At 39.8% G+C, this 16,404-nt stretch overlaps 1 protein-coding gene across 4 annotated transcripts in view; it reads right to left on the bottom strand.

The window, feature by feature from the left end:
• LOC131130796 (transient receptor potential cation channel subfamily M member 1-like) overlaps positions 1-16,404 on the bottom strand; it is a 30,297-nt gene that overhangs the window by 3,210 nt on the left and 10,683 nt on the right. For all 4 annotated transcript variants that reach the window (XM_058074792.1, XM_058074795.1, XM_058074794.1 and 1 more), the window contains 25 exons: positions 14,424-14,500; positions 13,571-13,766; positions 13,265-13,478; positions 12,261-12,385; positions 12,021-12,192; positions 11,527-11,701; positions 10,719-10,842; positions 7,943-8,015; positions 7,654-7,754; positions 6,989-7,165; positions 6,778-6,912; positions 6,559-6,609; positions 5,978-6,118; positions 5,861-5,890; positions 5,486-5,778; positions 5,076-5,304; positions 4,875-5,006; positions 3,733-3,861; positions 3,504-3,632; positions 3,184-3,435; positions 2,939-3,113; positions 1,292-1,312; positions 1,071-1,215; positions 790-995; positions 27-159 (listed from right to left, as the gene is read on the bottom strand). In XM_058074792.1, coding sequence (XP_057930775.1) covers positions 27-159; positions 790-995; positions 1,071-1,215; positions 1,292-1,312; positions 2,939-3,113; positions 3,184-3,435; positions 3,504-3,632; positions 3,733-3,861; positions 4,875-5,006; positions 5,076-5,304; positions 5,486-5,778; positions 5,861-5,890; positions 5,978-6,118; positions 6,559-6,609; positions 6,778-6,912; positions 6,989-7,165; positions 7,654-7,754; positions 7,943-8,015; positions 10,719-10,842; positions 11,527-11,701; positions 12,021-12,192; positions 12,261-12,385; positions 13,265-13,478; positions 13,571-13,766; positions 14,424-14,500 — 3,635 coding nt within the window. The remainder of the gene's footprint in view (positions 1-26; positions 160-789; positions 996-1,070; positions 1,216-1,291; positions 1,313-2,938; positions 3,114-3,183; positions 3,436-3,503; positions 3,633-3,732; positions 3,862-4,874; positions 5,007-5,075; positions 5,305-5,485; positions 5,779-5,860; positions 5,891-5,977; positions 6,119-6,558; positions 6,610-6,777; positions 6,913-6,988; positions 7,166-7,653; positions 7,755-7,942; positions 8,016-10,718; positions 10,843-11,526; positions 11,702-12,020; positions 12,193-12,260; positions 12,386-13,264; positions 13,479-13,570; positions 13,767-14,423; positions 14,501-16,404) is intronic.

The following is a 16,404-nucleotide window of genomic DNA, read 5'->3' as shown; positions in this document are numbered from 1 at the left end:
TGGTGCTATTGTGCTTGATAGCTTACCTTTCTGAGGTAACCTTGATGCGTTCATCACTTGAGGACTGCTGCTCATCCTCCTTTTCTCGGAAATATTCCTCCACACACTGTTCTTCAAACTCGTAAAGGTTCTTTAGCTCCTCTGGATTGAGTCGGAGTTCTTTGAGACAACAATTCATCATTATAATAGATGTTATTTTTTTGCATCTTTTTACATTTTCTTTGTGTTGCAAACCAAAAATAGTGGGAGAACTATTCATTCATTTTCTACCGCTTATCCTCACAAGGGTAGTGGGGGTGCTGGAGCCTATCCCGACTGTCTTCAGGCAAGAGGCAGGGTACACCTTGGACTGGTCGCCAGCCAATCACCAATTTATTTGTTTTTCTTTATAGGGAAAAACACTTTGTTGCATTTAATACTAAAATTAATAAAATTAGGGCTGTCAAATGATAAAAAAATTTAATCAGAGTAATCCGTTTTCAAATTATTTAATCATGGACCCAGCGGTTAGTGCGCAGGCCTCACAGCTAGGAGACCTGAGTTCAATTCCACCCTCAGCCAGCGTGGGTTTTCTCTGGGTTTTCCTCCCACATTCCAAAAACATGCTAGGTTAATTGGCGACTCCAAATTGTCCATAGGTATGAATGTGAGTGTGAATGGTTGTTTGTCTATATGTGCCCTGTGATTGGCTGGCGACCAGTCCAGGGTGTACCCCGCCTCTCGCATAAAGACAGCTGGGATAGGCTCCAGCATGCCCGCGAGTTCTTTTCATATTGCATCTGAACTTACTGAGGCCACGGTCTTTCTCATCCAGTTCTCCATCCTGCTTCTTCTTAGCGCAGCGTCGAAAGAGCCTGCTGAAGAGGATGTACAGGTGGCTGAAGATGATGAGCGGCGGCGGCAGGATGGGGCGGTCGTGGAAGGTCATGATCAGCTGATATCTCTGAAACTTCCACACCTGGTTGGAGATGGACTTGACCTCGAAGAAGGTGTTGCTGTTGGACGACGCATCCGCACTCAGTAAGCACAAGGCCTCAACAACAGCTTGATATTTAGGAGTCTGCGTTTACTTGAAGACGGCAATGAGCAGGTTGACCAGAAGAATGTTGGCCACCAGAAGGTAACAGGCCATGATAGCAGGGGTGAGCCAGGCGCCAGGGATGCATGGAGGCAGCTTCTTTCCATCTTCGTCGTATAAATGTTCACCACATGGAGCTACAAGCGAAAAACAACTTCAACAATGACTATTAGCTCTCTTCATATCAATGATTTCCAATGCATGTCTACTCACGGTTGATTTCCATTGCATATACTTGAGAGGAAAGAGACACAGAAAAGGTGTTAAAATCAGTTCATGTGATGTTTCCATCATCCTTCTGTCATGATCAAGTCAAAGGTGGTCCAGTTATACATCACAGATTATTGTTATTATTATCACAAAACAAACTGTTTCAAATGTCAAATTTAGTCAATGACTGTCTTCATCCTGACAGAAGAGGCATGAACAGAATAAACTTGAGGCAGATGATCATGGTTGTGAAATGACACCTATTTTAAAACAACTTTTATCATGCCCTGCAGCACATTTTTATTGGCCCCAGAAATACAACTCAACAAGAAAACTAACAAAAACAACTACAAAAATTGAAAGAATAGCAAAAAGGTGCAATGTAACAGGAAAAAGTTGATTCTAATTATCATAAAAATAACATAATTTGTCACCTATTGCACAAAGCTGACTTGGAAAAATTTAACAGAAAATGTTTAGATTTTTATATGAATTTTGAAAATTTTGTAAAAAAGCTGAAAAAAATTAAATATATATTATTTTAAATATTAGTTATTAGTATCAGAATTTTAGATTTCAGCTTTTTATATTGTGCCTTTTTTCCAAGCAAATGGAGCAAATGGCTCCTGGGCTGCACTTTGGATACCCCTGTCTTAGCACATCAATGTTGGATCGGATTGTATCCTTTTTATAATGTAAAAAAAAAATCTAAAAATTGCACAAATGTTATTGTATACTGTATATTTTGGATGAACATTGGACTACATTTCATTGTAAGAAAATAAGAATAGCCAATCATATAAACTCCACACAGAGATGCCCGAGGGTGGAATCGAACTCCTTAAGCGAGATTCAAACCCAAGTCTTTCCACCCAATTTCAAATTTCAGAATTTCAAATGTCTTATCTTTGATTTGTTTCCATTGTTCCACAGTATACACTCTTCACCACAAAATTAGGCACAACAAATGCACAATGCCATGAGATTCTTTATAAGAGCTGTACATAATATCCATCCTTTATAATGATGATAATTTCGAGAGAGGTACCAATCCTTTATAGGGCAACTGGAAATTAAAATGTGTAATACATAATTATTATTTTTATTATTGTTCCATGATAATCACATATTTCATAATTGAATATCATTTAAACAATGGATTATAATAATTATTTATAGGGAAAGTAGCTATACATACTATTCTATATTATGTATCTTTAGTCAAACGTTAAGAGTAAAGATATAAAAAATATATAATTAAATACTATTTAAAAATATATTATTATATCCCCATTATAAGTACAATGAAAACATTTGTAATGTCCTACCAGGTCAAATGCGGGGTTAAAAGCATTTTAATACATGCCCTATAAAGAATTGCACTGTATATTATACTGAGATGTGTTTTTCAATTCAGGATGGAAATATTGTTAAATTACTAACTCTGTGTCAATCCAAACAGCAGCATTATCTTTGTAAATAATGATGCTCTGTACAACTGTTGTATTTGATCTCTCCACCATGCAAGTGTACTTAATGTTGTGGTCGTATACTCTCCAGTAGGGGGCAGCAAAGCACCAACGTGAATCCTGTATGTGATCATCTGCCCAGAATCAGGAAACAGAATCTTACTATGAATTCTAGTCTTACGGTCTATCGAGTCCGCAAAAACCTCTCCATAGATCATCCAGTAGGGCATATAGAAAATGTTTCTAGCCAGACGCCACGTTGGTTCCTCGTCAGGGTGAAGTATGGCTTGGCGGGCCACTCCGAAGCTCATTAGCACCACCAGCATGATGACTACAAAGTACATCATGTCGATCATCTGAAAGATAAGATTTTAAAAAAAGAGTGTTATGAATCAGATGAGAGTTTATTTCTTTAAAATAACATACCATCTTTCCTATCATCATCACATAGGGCCCCAGGTATTTATTGACTCCAAAGATGTCCAGTACGCGGATGTACCAGAAGATGATGTCAATGCAGTAAATGACCCTGCCGTAGCCCATGTAGGGCTCACGCTGCAGCCTCAGCATGAGGCCCAGGAGGAAGGTGGAAATAGCCACCAGGTCTGTGATGTTCCAGTACTCCTCCAGCCACACGCTGATCTTCTGCTTCAGCTTGCCAGGCTCGGACATCAAGATCTCAAGAGGGAAACAACAAAGTTAATGAACAGATCTTTAAAGGGCAATGCGAACTCAGTCGGTTTTACCTGTCTGACTTTTTCAGTTCCGAGGGTAAGAATGTAAGCGATGACGGTCCACTCTTGTATGGACGGCCATCGCTCCATCTTGACCAGGATGATGTAGTTGTATAACATGAGGTAGCCCAGGTAGGAAATCTGGAAGAGGAAGAACACATCATCACTAATAAGGGAAGAACTTTAAGGTGACTTAAAAGGTCACATTTGACCTTTAAGGGTTTTACAAATAAAAACTTACAGTGTTGAACCAGAATTTGGTGAAGGGTGCATCATAAAACTCAAAGAATCTTTTGCCAATGGGGATTTTGCGGACATTAGTGCTGCCTTCCTCTTCATCCCCTTTGCGGGAGGTTGCATCATTTGGTTCCTGGAATTAAACAAGGCATAAATGACATACTTATGAATTATAATACGTCATGTCACATTAGGGCATCAGCAGCAAGCTGTAAAGGTCAAGTGTCAAAAGTAGTACCAATGAATGTAGCACCCTAGCTTGACTTGTTCCTACATTATTATTTTTATTTTGTATGATTTTGGTTTAGCATTAAGATCCGTGATGGGAATAACGGCGTTTAAAGAACTTTTTTCAAGTAACTTAACAATTTACGAACTTTATTTATCCTTTAGGAACTTCATTTGTGCAGAGCATCAAAGCGTGTGCAGTTCATGTACCCAACAATACAACATAAAACAACATATACAGTCAACCGTAACGGGTAATCTAACTCTTACTGTCAGCATAACTCCGTCATAATTTTCGACACCTCGTTACTGCACGTTACTGAAACCGCCTAAAAATATATCACTTCATAACTAGCGAAGCGAGAGTGTGAGAGTTTTGCAGAGTGACAAGGGAGGTGGTCAGATAACCACATAAGCAATGACGATTGGCTAAGATTTAGTAAGATTGCGTCTTCAGCCAATCAGAGAACTTGAGTGGGCGGGTCTTTAGAGCACATCTAAAGTGCCGGGTAGTAGATAAAGCATACCGAAAGATGGCGCCAGGACGGTGAGAAGACAGCGTTTGCCAAATGGAAGTACAGACACTACTTTAACCTCGTTGAGGTCAAAGGTAAAAATGTACACGTCAAATGTACATTATGTCCCCGAAAAAAAACTTTGTCCACGTTTTGTGTGAGCAAGTCAAACCTACAGAAAACTCATGGTAACGTCTTTGTTGTCCTGCTCATGGCCGGGGGGTGTAGCAGGAGCGAGTAATGCAACAGTTACTTTTACTGGTAACTAGTTAATTTTGTAGTGAAGTAACTCTTTTTTGTAGTGGAGTAACTCTAGTTAACTTTTTGGGAGAAGTAACTAGTAGCTATAACTAATTACTTTTTTAAAGTAACATGCCCAACACTGATTAAGATGTAGCAAAACCTTGCTGGATTTGGTGTCGTCATCTTTGTCTTTTCCCTCTTCTTTGCCTCCAGGTGCAACGTAGGATACATCATCTCCAATACGGAAATCCAGCAGCAGAATCAGCGGAGGGAAGATAATTCCCAAAATGACCTGTAAGGTAAGAAGTAGGTGAGTATAATCTTTTGAGCGTGCTCTGTGCAATAAGACACACTTACGTACCTTGAGGCCTGGGTTCTTGCCGATCCTCAAGCAGCCCATCCACATGTCGGTGAGCAACATCTGGCTGCACGTGTGGGCGATGAAGTCTCGCTGCTTGGCAGCCACGGCCAGCTTCAGGCAGGTGGAGTTACTCCAGTTGACCAGCTCGTAGGTTAACAGCTTCATGGCTACCTGCTCATCGTGCTTGTACGACTGGTCCAGCAGCTCGTAGGCTAGCTGGCCAAACTCTCTGTGAAGTTCAAGATGAAAAACTGCATTGAACTTTTGACTTCTGCATTTCTCCAGGAGAAGTTGTTTGACACCACAGGGTTTTTTATGTATACATCTCTAGACCTTGAATATAAGACAACCTGCCTTTTTTCTTGTATTCCGGTGAAAACCATACAAATATATGAGATACAGATACTAACTTTGAGTTGTTCTCCAAGTCTTGAGAGATGTCATCCACTAGCTCACTCTCAGAGCACTCATGAGCCATGGCTTTGAACAACTTGCAAGCCACCAAAGCTTTAGCCATGGCCTCCTCTCCACGCTGCCAGAGGAAGAGCGCCATCTTCTGCCGTTTCATCAGGACCGCCCACAGCATCAGCTCATGGAAGGGATACTTGAAGCGACACACCTCTGGATCATCCACGTCAATTTCCACCTCTTCTTCCTTTTTCTTCTTAGGCTTTTTCTTGCCTTTGGATCGAGGTTCATCATCCTACCAAACGTGAAGATAGACATATTTTTCCATGTTTTTATTGTTATTAAATTATGAGTATTTAGCTGCAAAGTTGCCTCACCTCCATCCCGAGGAGCTTTAAAGCTTTGGGCTGTCAATACAGGACAACACACGCTCATTAGTATCAAACAGATAAATCACTCACCGCCATTTTAATTCATTACGCCCCCACGCATACCCTTTTTAGTCCATACAAATTATTGTAGAGGTTGCGAAAAGCCTTCCTGGTGTAATTGCTCCTGTAAGCTCCGCCCATGAGGTACTCCAGCACCAGGCCAATGTCAATCAAAGTGATCTGGTAATCTGGGGGAAGGTTTCCCTGCAAAAATATCAATTGAAATATTCATTCATTCATTTTCTACTGCTTATCCTCACGAGGGTCGAGGGGGGTGCTGGAGCCTATCCCAGCTGTCTTCGAGGGAGAGGCGGGGTACACCCTGGACTGGTGGTCAGCCAATCACAGGGCACATATAGACAAATGACCACAATTGAAACATGTAAAAGGGAAAAAGCAAAAACCCTCTTTTTTTACATAAAAGAACACACATTTGACACAAAAAACAAAAAATAGAAATAAACTTGACACCCGCAAGTGTCGTAATAATAATAGTAATAATAAAAACTAAAAACAAATAGCCTGTTATGGATCATTTGACATTTTTCATGTAAAAATACTTCATAAAATAACCTCCTCCAGCACATTGGGCAAAATATATACAAATAAAAACACCCAAATAAATAAATACAACATCATTTTACCTTTTTGACATCTCTAACTACAGCATGCAGAGTATTAGCAGGGCCAAGTTTCTGATAAAAGAAAAAAAAAACATGTTAAGAGTGCCTTTCTAACATATCCACCAGGTCACTTTATCAGAACATTTATTAGCACACCTTCAAAACTAAGCATTATTATCTTTATAAAGACAAAATATATTAGATGTGTACCATCACTGTATAGCATTATATATGTCCCACCGTATTGTATAACTCCTCCAGTCTTGGAATGGTAAGAAAGTGGTGAATATTGACACCATTCTCCAAAAGCAACTTGACAAAGTCCACTCTGTCCAGCACCAGAGCATCCATCATGCCCTGTTCCAGGGAATTCACCTGAAATATATGAAATACATAAGATAATAATTCAGAATTCTTACTTTTACAAATTAATTTTGACGTTTTTTTTTACCCAACGAATCAGCTCCAGCTTCCTTGGATCTGTTTCCTCTGGAATTTCAGGCTTAGTCTTTCCTTTACCCTTCCCCTTCTTTCCTCTGGTTTTGTTGCGAGGGGCACTGGCGGGACTCTTCTGCTTCTCTTGGGTTGACGCCATTGTGGTTGCAGTGTTGGCGATGGCGCCCGCTGGCTGGGCAAGGAATTCAAGAAAGATTCATCTTTATTGAAACATCATACTTTTAACTCACTGACCAAAACATTACACCGAGCTGCAGTTTATTGTGCTGTAGAACTGCATCATACTAATAGGTATGATCAATACCATATCAATAGGTATGATCACAACATTGTGATCCTCCACAGCGCTGTAAGAGACTCATTGCAAGTTATTACAAAAGCTTGATTGCAGTTGTTGCTGCCCAACCAGTTATTAGGTTTAATGGGCAATCACTTTTTCACACAGGGCCAATTAGGTTTGGATTAAGTTTCATTTACTGCATTTTACATTTTACGTTCAGTTGTGTTGTCATTGACTAATATTTAAATTTGCTTGATGAGCTGAAACATTAAAGTATGTACCACCATTTTTCACACTGCAAATCCAGCAATCGAACCTGCTGTTCAAAACTGTATTTGGGATGATGAATTGGCACTAGCGTAAAGCCAAGAGGTACTCACAGGTAAATTGTGTCCATAGACAAATATGTGGTTGCGAGCAATGTCCACTCTGTTCCATGCTAGTGCCAAACTGAGCTGGTCGGCTGCTGAAGCGTTGGTGCCTGATGCGAAGGGATGGAAGTGAAAAGAATATGTTGTACAGAGTGAACTGGAAACTGAAACCAGCAAATTGTCACAAAATAGAGCGGAACAAAGTATACAAGCCTATTCAGTCATGACCTCAAATTGCATGCTGATTATGCTAAATTGATATATTTGACAAACACGGATATAGTGTAAGTGATCATACCTTTTAACAATGCAGTAAGAATGGCCATTTCAATATCTTGTTGCCCTTCTGAACCCATTCGAAAAACTGTGATCTGTTTGGAAGGAAGAAACAAGAAAAATCTGTCATCCAAATGTAAAAAGAAAACCATTGTATAATAAAACTAAACAACATTTGCTGGTGTACAATATGTACTCTTAAGTGAATTGCTACAAAAACAAAGCCTTTTCTTGGCCGATGATATGCTAGTCATTAGCCATATGACTGTACCGTGGATGCTAACTTTTTTTCTGGTGAGCCACAGCACACAAAAGGGTCAAAATTTGCACTCTGTGTTGCCTGTCCTATTATTTGGCTGACTAATTAAACCCCATAAGTCGAATTGACTGGAAATTTCTCATACAGCTCAATGCGTTCGACAAAACACCCACTGTAGCTTTAGGGGACTGGTTGAAAGACTTTGTTGGTTGAAAAACATGGCCGCAGCAAAGCAAAATGTATTTGCACAGGCACACTCGGGGCTTAGTAACTAATTGTCCATAAGTCATTGATCAATTGTTTAAAGGGGACCTATTATGCTCATTTTCACCCCTTTGTATTGAATTGTGGACTTCTAGAGAGCAACTACACACAATAACTGGCACAGAAAACATTCTAGATCTTTCTAGATTTTCCAGAATCTGCACCTCTTCCAGCAATATTTAACAGTCTATTTGAATTTATTAAAATTTCCCCCATCATTCGCAATTCTTATGTGAAACTTGAACAAATATTTATTTCCCTTTTTCCTGTATACTAGCGCAAGAAAACAAGTTCATATAAGCTAGCTAGCAACTTGATAGCTTGCGGGAAATACCTATTTTGACGCCAAAGCCCTCACAAAAAAACAACAATGCACAGAAAAGGAAAAGAAAGATGTGTTCATGTGATTAAAAAAATTTAAGGTAAATGTAAAAAAGGTAAAATTTAAGGATATCTGTAGGATTTCTGTAGGACTTTGACCACAACCCGCTTGTAGGCTTTCATCTACATACTAGTTACATTAGCATCTATTGGTGAAATTGATATGTAATTGTATTGTTCATTTTGTACTAAACAGTTGTGTCTTTCTGATGTTGCAATAGGTCGTAGTTTGTGTTCTATGGCTATTTTTATGAGTTTGAGAATCACCTTGTTCGTTAGGAGCAAGTGGAAGCACCTGTGGTGTCCACGCCCAGCTGAAGGTCTGCGTAATCAGCAGGGCTGGGCGGGTATATAAGGAGCATTTGCTGCTCACTTATTTTTGATTTCTTTTTTGTGAGTGTGTGAGAGTCAACATCCTAAGATGACTTTCTTGGCAGTGAGAATAAATTGTACTGTGTGGGATTTTGTGTTTTGGCCTTCTCTTGGTCCACTGATTTCCACGCTTTTCTTGTATTGTTTTTTTTTTGTTCTATCGTTTTAATAGACTTAGTGACTTAGTTCTACTTGGGGGGGGAAACATAACACTATCATCGCATTATGAAAATGTTTGCAATAAATGGTCCCCTATATGATGGCATAAGTTATAAAGATCATGTAGGGTTAAAAATTTAGATGATCATTGCCCTGGATAACTGTTAGAATTCAACTTTGCTGCACTTTTGAGGCATTTTTTTTGGTTGAAGTTCTTTTGCATAACAGCAAAAAACATGAAAAATGAATGGAACATATTTCGTATTGTTTCCTCTCATCCTTACCCTTAGACTGCATTGAATTCCCATGGAATTGTTTTTCCTGTTTTGCAAGGCTAAATCAAATAAGCGTATAGAAACACACATGGCCATCACATGCCACATAATGACAGATTGTTTGTGTTTACTTATCCATTGTCCTCTGGAGCACAAGAAGCTAATTTATAAACTGTACCATTGGAGTTAATGCGATTAGGTTGGCAACAATGGAGGTGGAAATGCTGCAGTATGCAAAAACATGGTAACTATTTGGTAAAATGTTGCATCACCATGTAATTTTTTTTTTTTATTTGCCAGCTGCTCACTAGGGATTGCATTTAGGACCAAGAGCTTAAATTGTGTGAACAGACAGTGATTCCGCTGCAGGTCATGGCACTTTTAAACTAAGAGCATAGTTGTGTCACATTGTCTGGGTCCCAAATGAAAGCAAATGTGGTGGTGGTGATTTATGTAAAACAAAAAAAAGCAGTTTGCGAGGGCATTAGGCGGTTTAATACATGAGGGTCAGAGGATGGAGGGTCCCTGGTGATATGATAGCACTCTGGGCTGAGAGGACCTTGGGTGAAGGATTATGGAGATGTATCTTCCATCTGTGTGATGCATGCTTACTGCTGTGACTGGGTGAAAGTTAAGTAGTGTGCTTGGATCCTTCTGACTCCAATGTATAAAGTGTGCAGATTAAACTAATCACATCACTTTATTCCCAATGCTGCCGCCTTCATGTAGTCAACAAGTACTTCACGTGGACGCTTTGGAGATCGCTGTGGGATTAAAGCACTATCTCGTAGTACCATCTTCAGAGTATGCTGATGCGGTCGGGTCAACTTTGTGCTTGATGGATAATGATGATGATGATGATGGCGCACACACGCATACGGTAAAGCTGTGGATTATTCCACATTCCACACATGGGCATCATAAGGAGGAGGAATGACAAGCAAGTGGTGGGATTATGTTGATTCAATATGTTAATTGAAATGAGAGGATGAATAAGAGATGGAGACGGGAATGTGTGGCTTCCATGTTTATTGATTTCAAATGCAGTAAAGACAGCTTCCATTGTTTCTCTTTCATCCCTTACTCACCAGTTCCCTCTTCTTCATGCACTCCATCACCATTAGAAGGATTTGCTGAGATTGGCTTTTGCTGTAGTTGAAAGTCTTCTGAATGGTCACTAGTAGTTGGTCACGCACGTCGTCGTTGACAAGCCTGAAAGACAAGATTGGATGCATAAATATAAATATAAATAAAATAAATATAAATATAGTAAAATAAAAAGGATTTACGTATGCAAATTTCGACTTACACTGAAAACAGTATGTATAATGATGATCATCAGTTTTGTAATTATACTATATTATTATACTATTATTATAGTTGTCATACATTTTTAATATAATGTAAATATATTGCACAAATTCACACAATAAATCTAGTGTGTTTTTAATTCATGTCATATGTCATTTTCAGACATTTTACAACTACTATAATACATGTATCTAATTTTTTATTTATTTATACCAATGACTGTGTGTTATATTCATATAATTATATTCCATAATTGTAGTATTGTAGTTTTATTCTAAAAAATGAATTCATGTTCATTGTTATTTTTGAAATCGTACCAAATAGAATATTAATAATCACTTTAATAGTATTAACAAATAAATACATTCATCCATTTCTTAAAATTATTATTATTAACTTTGTAACAAAAGACAAAAGTCCCATGAAACAAAGTAAAGTACACATGACTGGTCCTTCAAAATAATAAGAAGTGCACTATATTATCGTTTCAAGATGTAAAAAAAACAATTAATTCAATTCATAATTGATTATATTATGGCAATCCATGAAAACAGCATATAAAGTAGTCAGGATATAACATCTCACCCTCCATCCTCTGAGAACTTGTGTGCAAAGGAAATGATGTCAGAGGCGCGGCCGCTGCCATCACACACCACCACTGGGATGGGAGGCTCGTCTCTCAGACTCTCCAGGGCGATGGAGATAACGTTAGGACCTCCTTCGACGATCAGACACACCAGCGGTACGCCCTGGCCCAAACCTGGAAAACATACAGTGATGAGCGTTATTTTATTTCCAGAGCTGTGCTTCATGAGAGAACTTGTGGAATGTGAGATCACACAGGAAGCCACAGAGGAAGGAGGAAGGAGGGACTGTTGAAGTTTGTGGTGACAGCTGAGCATCCCTTTGCTGTCCCTGCCTTAACCGAGATCCAGGCATAGGATGACAAAGGGAAACCCATAGGTCACAGAGGAAGCTCTCCATCCACAAATCCTTGGTAAACAACACCAAGAAATAGATGACAAGATGATGAAGCACGCTTGTAGTCGGCCTGTGTTCTGCAAGATGCCGCAACTCACGGGTGTTGATCTTCTGCAGCGAGATGTGCTTCTCCAGCAGGCGGCGCAGTTTGACCTCAGAGCCGTACTTTCCGCACGTGCCGTTGTCGGTTAGGATGAAGTGCGAGTGGCTGCTGTTGAGCACGGCCAGCTTGCTCAGAGGGTTGGCCATCGTCTGGTAGGGTCTGGTCACCTGGGTAGAAGGACATCATCAGCTTGTTCTCAGTGAAAGACTTCATGGATACGGCAATGGACACTCACGTCTTTCCCAATGAGGTCCTCTTTATTCTCCAGGATTCCCCATGGGGCTATTCCGATTGCACACACTTTTCCGCGTGACTTGGAGGAATGGTCCTTTAAGGCGTCTCCCACATGACGAATCACACCTTAGTTAGGAAAGAGGATGTCGGGTTCATTGGAGACTCTAAATCAAGAGTGGCTACAGGCATCAAAGTCTAAAAATAGAATTGACTATGGCCCACTCATAATATGTTCATCACTGTTTTGTACTTTTTGTACAAAGACGCGCAACATTGCAAGCAGTAGCTATGCGTGGATAAGCTTCCTGGAGGCTGAATCAATAGACAACATTACTCTTGCACTTACTACTAACTCTTTTTCTGTCAAGTATTTACCACATGCAAAAAAAACCCAAAACAAAACAAACTGTATTACGGAAAGCAGGAAGTGAACAAATGTAACAGTTATTGATTGTAAAAGTACTAGATGGAGGGGTAGGATTTAATAAGCTTTGCTTCTTCCTACTCCTTTTGGACATGTGGAACTGTGAACTGATTATGTGATGCACTCAATTGTAATCTGATGCATGTTCAAATGAAATAAAACCATTACCATTACATTGTCTTATCAGTTTCCTGTGTATTCAAAATTGGCAAAGAGTACATTTGGAATACAGGAAGTGAACAAACGTATTGTAATTGATGTGAAATTGTCTATAGACATGGATGGTTGTGTATATGTGCTCTGTGAGTGACAGCTGATCAGTCCAGGGTGTACCCCAACTGTAAAGAAACAGTCAAAGTGTTCTCGAAAGGTATGGACAGATGGAAAAATCAGCGTTCCGAGCACCCAAACAGGCCACAGCTTACCACACATGAATGAATTGTGCCCTACAAAAGCTCTTAATTGTAGTGCATAAACCTGTCACAATGGGCTGAAGAAGAGGCATTATGTAATGAGTGCATAGGTAATCTTCTAATGTCACTAATATTTGTGAAGTCAACAGGAAGCAAATGATCCCTTACCAGTGTTGACCCCACCAGTGAAGATCCACGCCCCGGTGGTGACGGCGGCTTTAATCAGACCTTTCCCGAAAACCTGCTTGAGTTTGGGCTGCAGGTCGAAGTTCTGCAGGCCCCCATGCACTGAGATGAGTAGTGTGGGAAGTTCCAGCTGCCAGTCCTTCACCATCAGATGCAGTAGGTTGTCGGGTTTAGTGTCAAATGAGGCTCGGATGTACTGGAATGGAGAACATGGGAGGAGTTAGGGTTTAGGGTATTCCCAAACTATTTCACAACTTGTGTTGTGTGGTTGAGCAACTTTCTCCTCACCATGGCCTTGTTGATGAACCCTCCGCCCTGGAACTCGATCACACCGAAGGCGTCCGTCGGGTACGTTCTGGTGTGCTTGATCACGCTCCATTTATCCTTCGGTGTGTCGATATGCACTAGCTGGTGAGCTTCCTCCAGAGAGTTGGCGCCGGGTGGAATAGCCACGTGTTGCGTTGTCAGCTGACCGCATGCACATCTACACGGAACACATGACGAGAAGACGTCTGGGTCAGATGGGAATCACATGGGAGGGCTCAATGTGCAATGACGCTGTTGTTTTGCAGATTGGCTACTGGACATGGGGTTCAGATGGGGGAATATTCTGGGTGAGTCAGGTATTTGCTGTATGATGGGGTTGCTGATATATAAATTCAGTTTTAAGGTACTTTTGGGGATTGGACAGTTTTAACCCCACGGTTAACATTAGGCTACATACTGAGCTTGCCTAATAGACCCTGAGATTAAGGTATATTCATAGTTAGACTGGTTTGGATGTCAGGATTTGGGTATTTTTGATATATTATGAGATGGTCCATTTTGAAACTATGATTAAGATATAGTAATACGAGCATGTCCAGTTATACACAGAGGTGTACTACGAGCTTGTTCAATTTACACATCAGACTTAGTTTATATTGTATACTACAAGTTATAGAACTTGTGTTTAAGATTAAGGGATAATCTGGTCTTGATTTCAACATTAAAAAACATCAAGCTTGTACTTTTAATAATAGTAGAAAATAGGAATTAATGTTAATGGATATTAAGAATTTGAACATATTCTTGAATAACACCAAAAAACAAAGTAAATTATGTTTTTGCATTAAAAAAACATATCTAAGACCACAATTACCTGAGGGTGTCCTTGGTAGGAAAGATATGAATACATTCTCTCTTCACAAAAGTCCTCTCAATCCAAACTCGCTGGGCCTGAGACAGCAAAAAGAAAGAAAAAGACAACATGTTTACATCACAAAGTGAATCATCACCACACAATAGCAGTCGACCGCACACTGTGTCCAACAACTGCTTCTGATTGCCCCCCTCCCTTGATGTGTTTCCAAGCTCGGAGCAGAAAATAACCTGAGTTGAAAGCAAAGTTTGTGTGACAGCCATTGTAGAGCATGAATGACTAATTAAGAGTAGAGCAATGGGAGCTCAGCTTTCCAGGAAAGCGTTGGCGGTGGCTGTGAAAACAGTGGGAAAAAAAATAAAATAAACCAGGAACATTCTTTTGCTTCATTAGCTTGGACACATTTACCAAACAAAAATGTTTTTCTATATAACTGGATGTCATGTGAGTGTGACACCGCTAATGGCTTCTTAATGGAGGTCTTATGATCAGGAATCACAAGACGTCTGGAATAATAACACTGTTGTACTGTTTTGGTGTCTGGAAAAGCCTTCGGGCATCAAAAGTGGACTTTGTTATTTGACTGGCCAATAATATTAGATTTTTCTTGACATTTAAAACCTAACAACATGACCGAATTGACGTAAAATTCAATCTGTTGTTTCTTGCAATAGTCCCTACTTATAAATTACCTGATAAGTACCTAATACAGCAAGTTCTACGTGACCTAATTCAAATTAATAATTAAACAAAAAATTTAATGAATGCATTAAATTTTAAAACAAATAACCTTGTTTTTTTTTGTAAAATATACATATTTAATTATGTGGTGTGTATGAATAGTAAATGAATAAAAACCCACAAATAATTTTCTACTTTTGCCATTGGCTCACATCTACAAATTATGTCATAAATGTAAAAGAAAATGATAAAAAAAAATAAGGTCTTGCAGTCGCTCCACTTACATAAAAAGGCCGGTCCAAGCTTCTCTGGAGATGCGGTGAAAAGCGAGCTGCTGCTGCTGCTGCTGCTGCCTCACTGAATCCCACAGGACATGACACTTGTTCACTTTATGAGGGCCAGCTAATATGATGAGCATGTGAGCAGGCTCTTTGTTCGCCTCAGTCTCATGACTCCAGTTCAAGGTAATCCTTTTGGGAGTCCCATGACCCCCTTCCCCATGCCCGCAGGGTATTTTCACCCTGGTGCTTGAACAAGGCACAATACATCGACTTTGATAAGCGGCGCCTAATCTCCCAATTTGTTCAAACTCTTTTTCTTTGCGTTGCCCTCGCAGCAGTGTGGAAGATCCTTTTTGTTTGTATGGGGAGAGTTGTTGCTTCAAGACTTTTCAGCACCCCCCCCCCCCCACCTCTCAACCCCCCGTTTCCAGCTACTTTGATTTCAACCCAAATTTGCATAATTGGGAGAATTGGATGCAGGCATTCTTTTAGAAGGCGCCCTGTTAAGACATGACTGCTCTCCAGTTGGGGGCAAGGTCACGCAATACTAATTGCAGTTAATCTCTATTTCCACTCTATTTTGGTGCAGGGAATGATAACAGTCACTCAATATCCTCTTCTTGCTAACATCTAGTGATATATTATTTTTGCACAGTGTGTGAAAATGCACCTATGGACCTTCTGGAGTAATTAAGACTATTTAAAGTTATCAAGGGCTTTGCTGAAATAAGAAGATGAAGGCATTTGAGCTGCAAGTTAGTGCAAAGTCTTCCTCCTGTGAATAGCTTCGACCAGAGTTCCTTTTATGGTTAAGCACTTTGAGCATGTGTGGAAAAAAAAAAAGACGCAAGAGAGCACGCAACTACACTAACCAGCCATTTTTTAAGTAGAACAAGTTCTATGGGTGCACTGTGTATTAATTAAAAACAAAAAAAATGGACTTGCAGAGGGGTTTGGCCATGGTGACGCAGTTATTCCAGCTTACTTAAACTCATTAAGCACAGCAATTAAAATCCAAA

Source organism: Doryrhamphus excisus, chromosome 6 (genome assembly GCF_030265055.1).
Source record: "Doryrhamphus excisus isolate RoL2022-K1 chromosome 6, RoL_Dexc_1.0, whole genome shotgun sequence".
In the NCBI taxonomy this organism is placed as follows: domain Eukaryota; kingdom Metazoa; phylum Chordata; class Actinopteri; order Syngnathiformes; family Syngnathidae; genus Doryrhamphus; species Doryrhamphus excisus.
The sequence above is the reverse complement of the archived record's forward strand: the minus strand, read 5'-3'. Positions and strand labels throughout refer to the sequence as shown.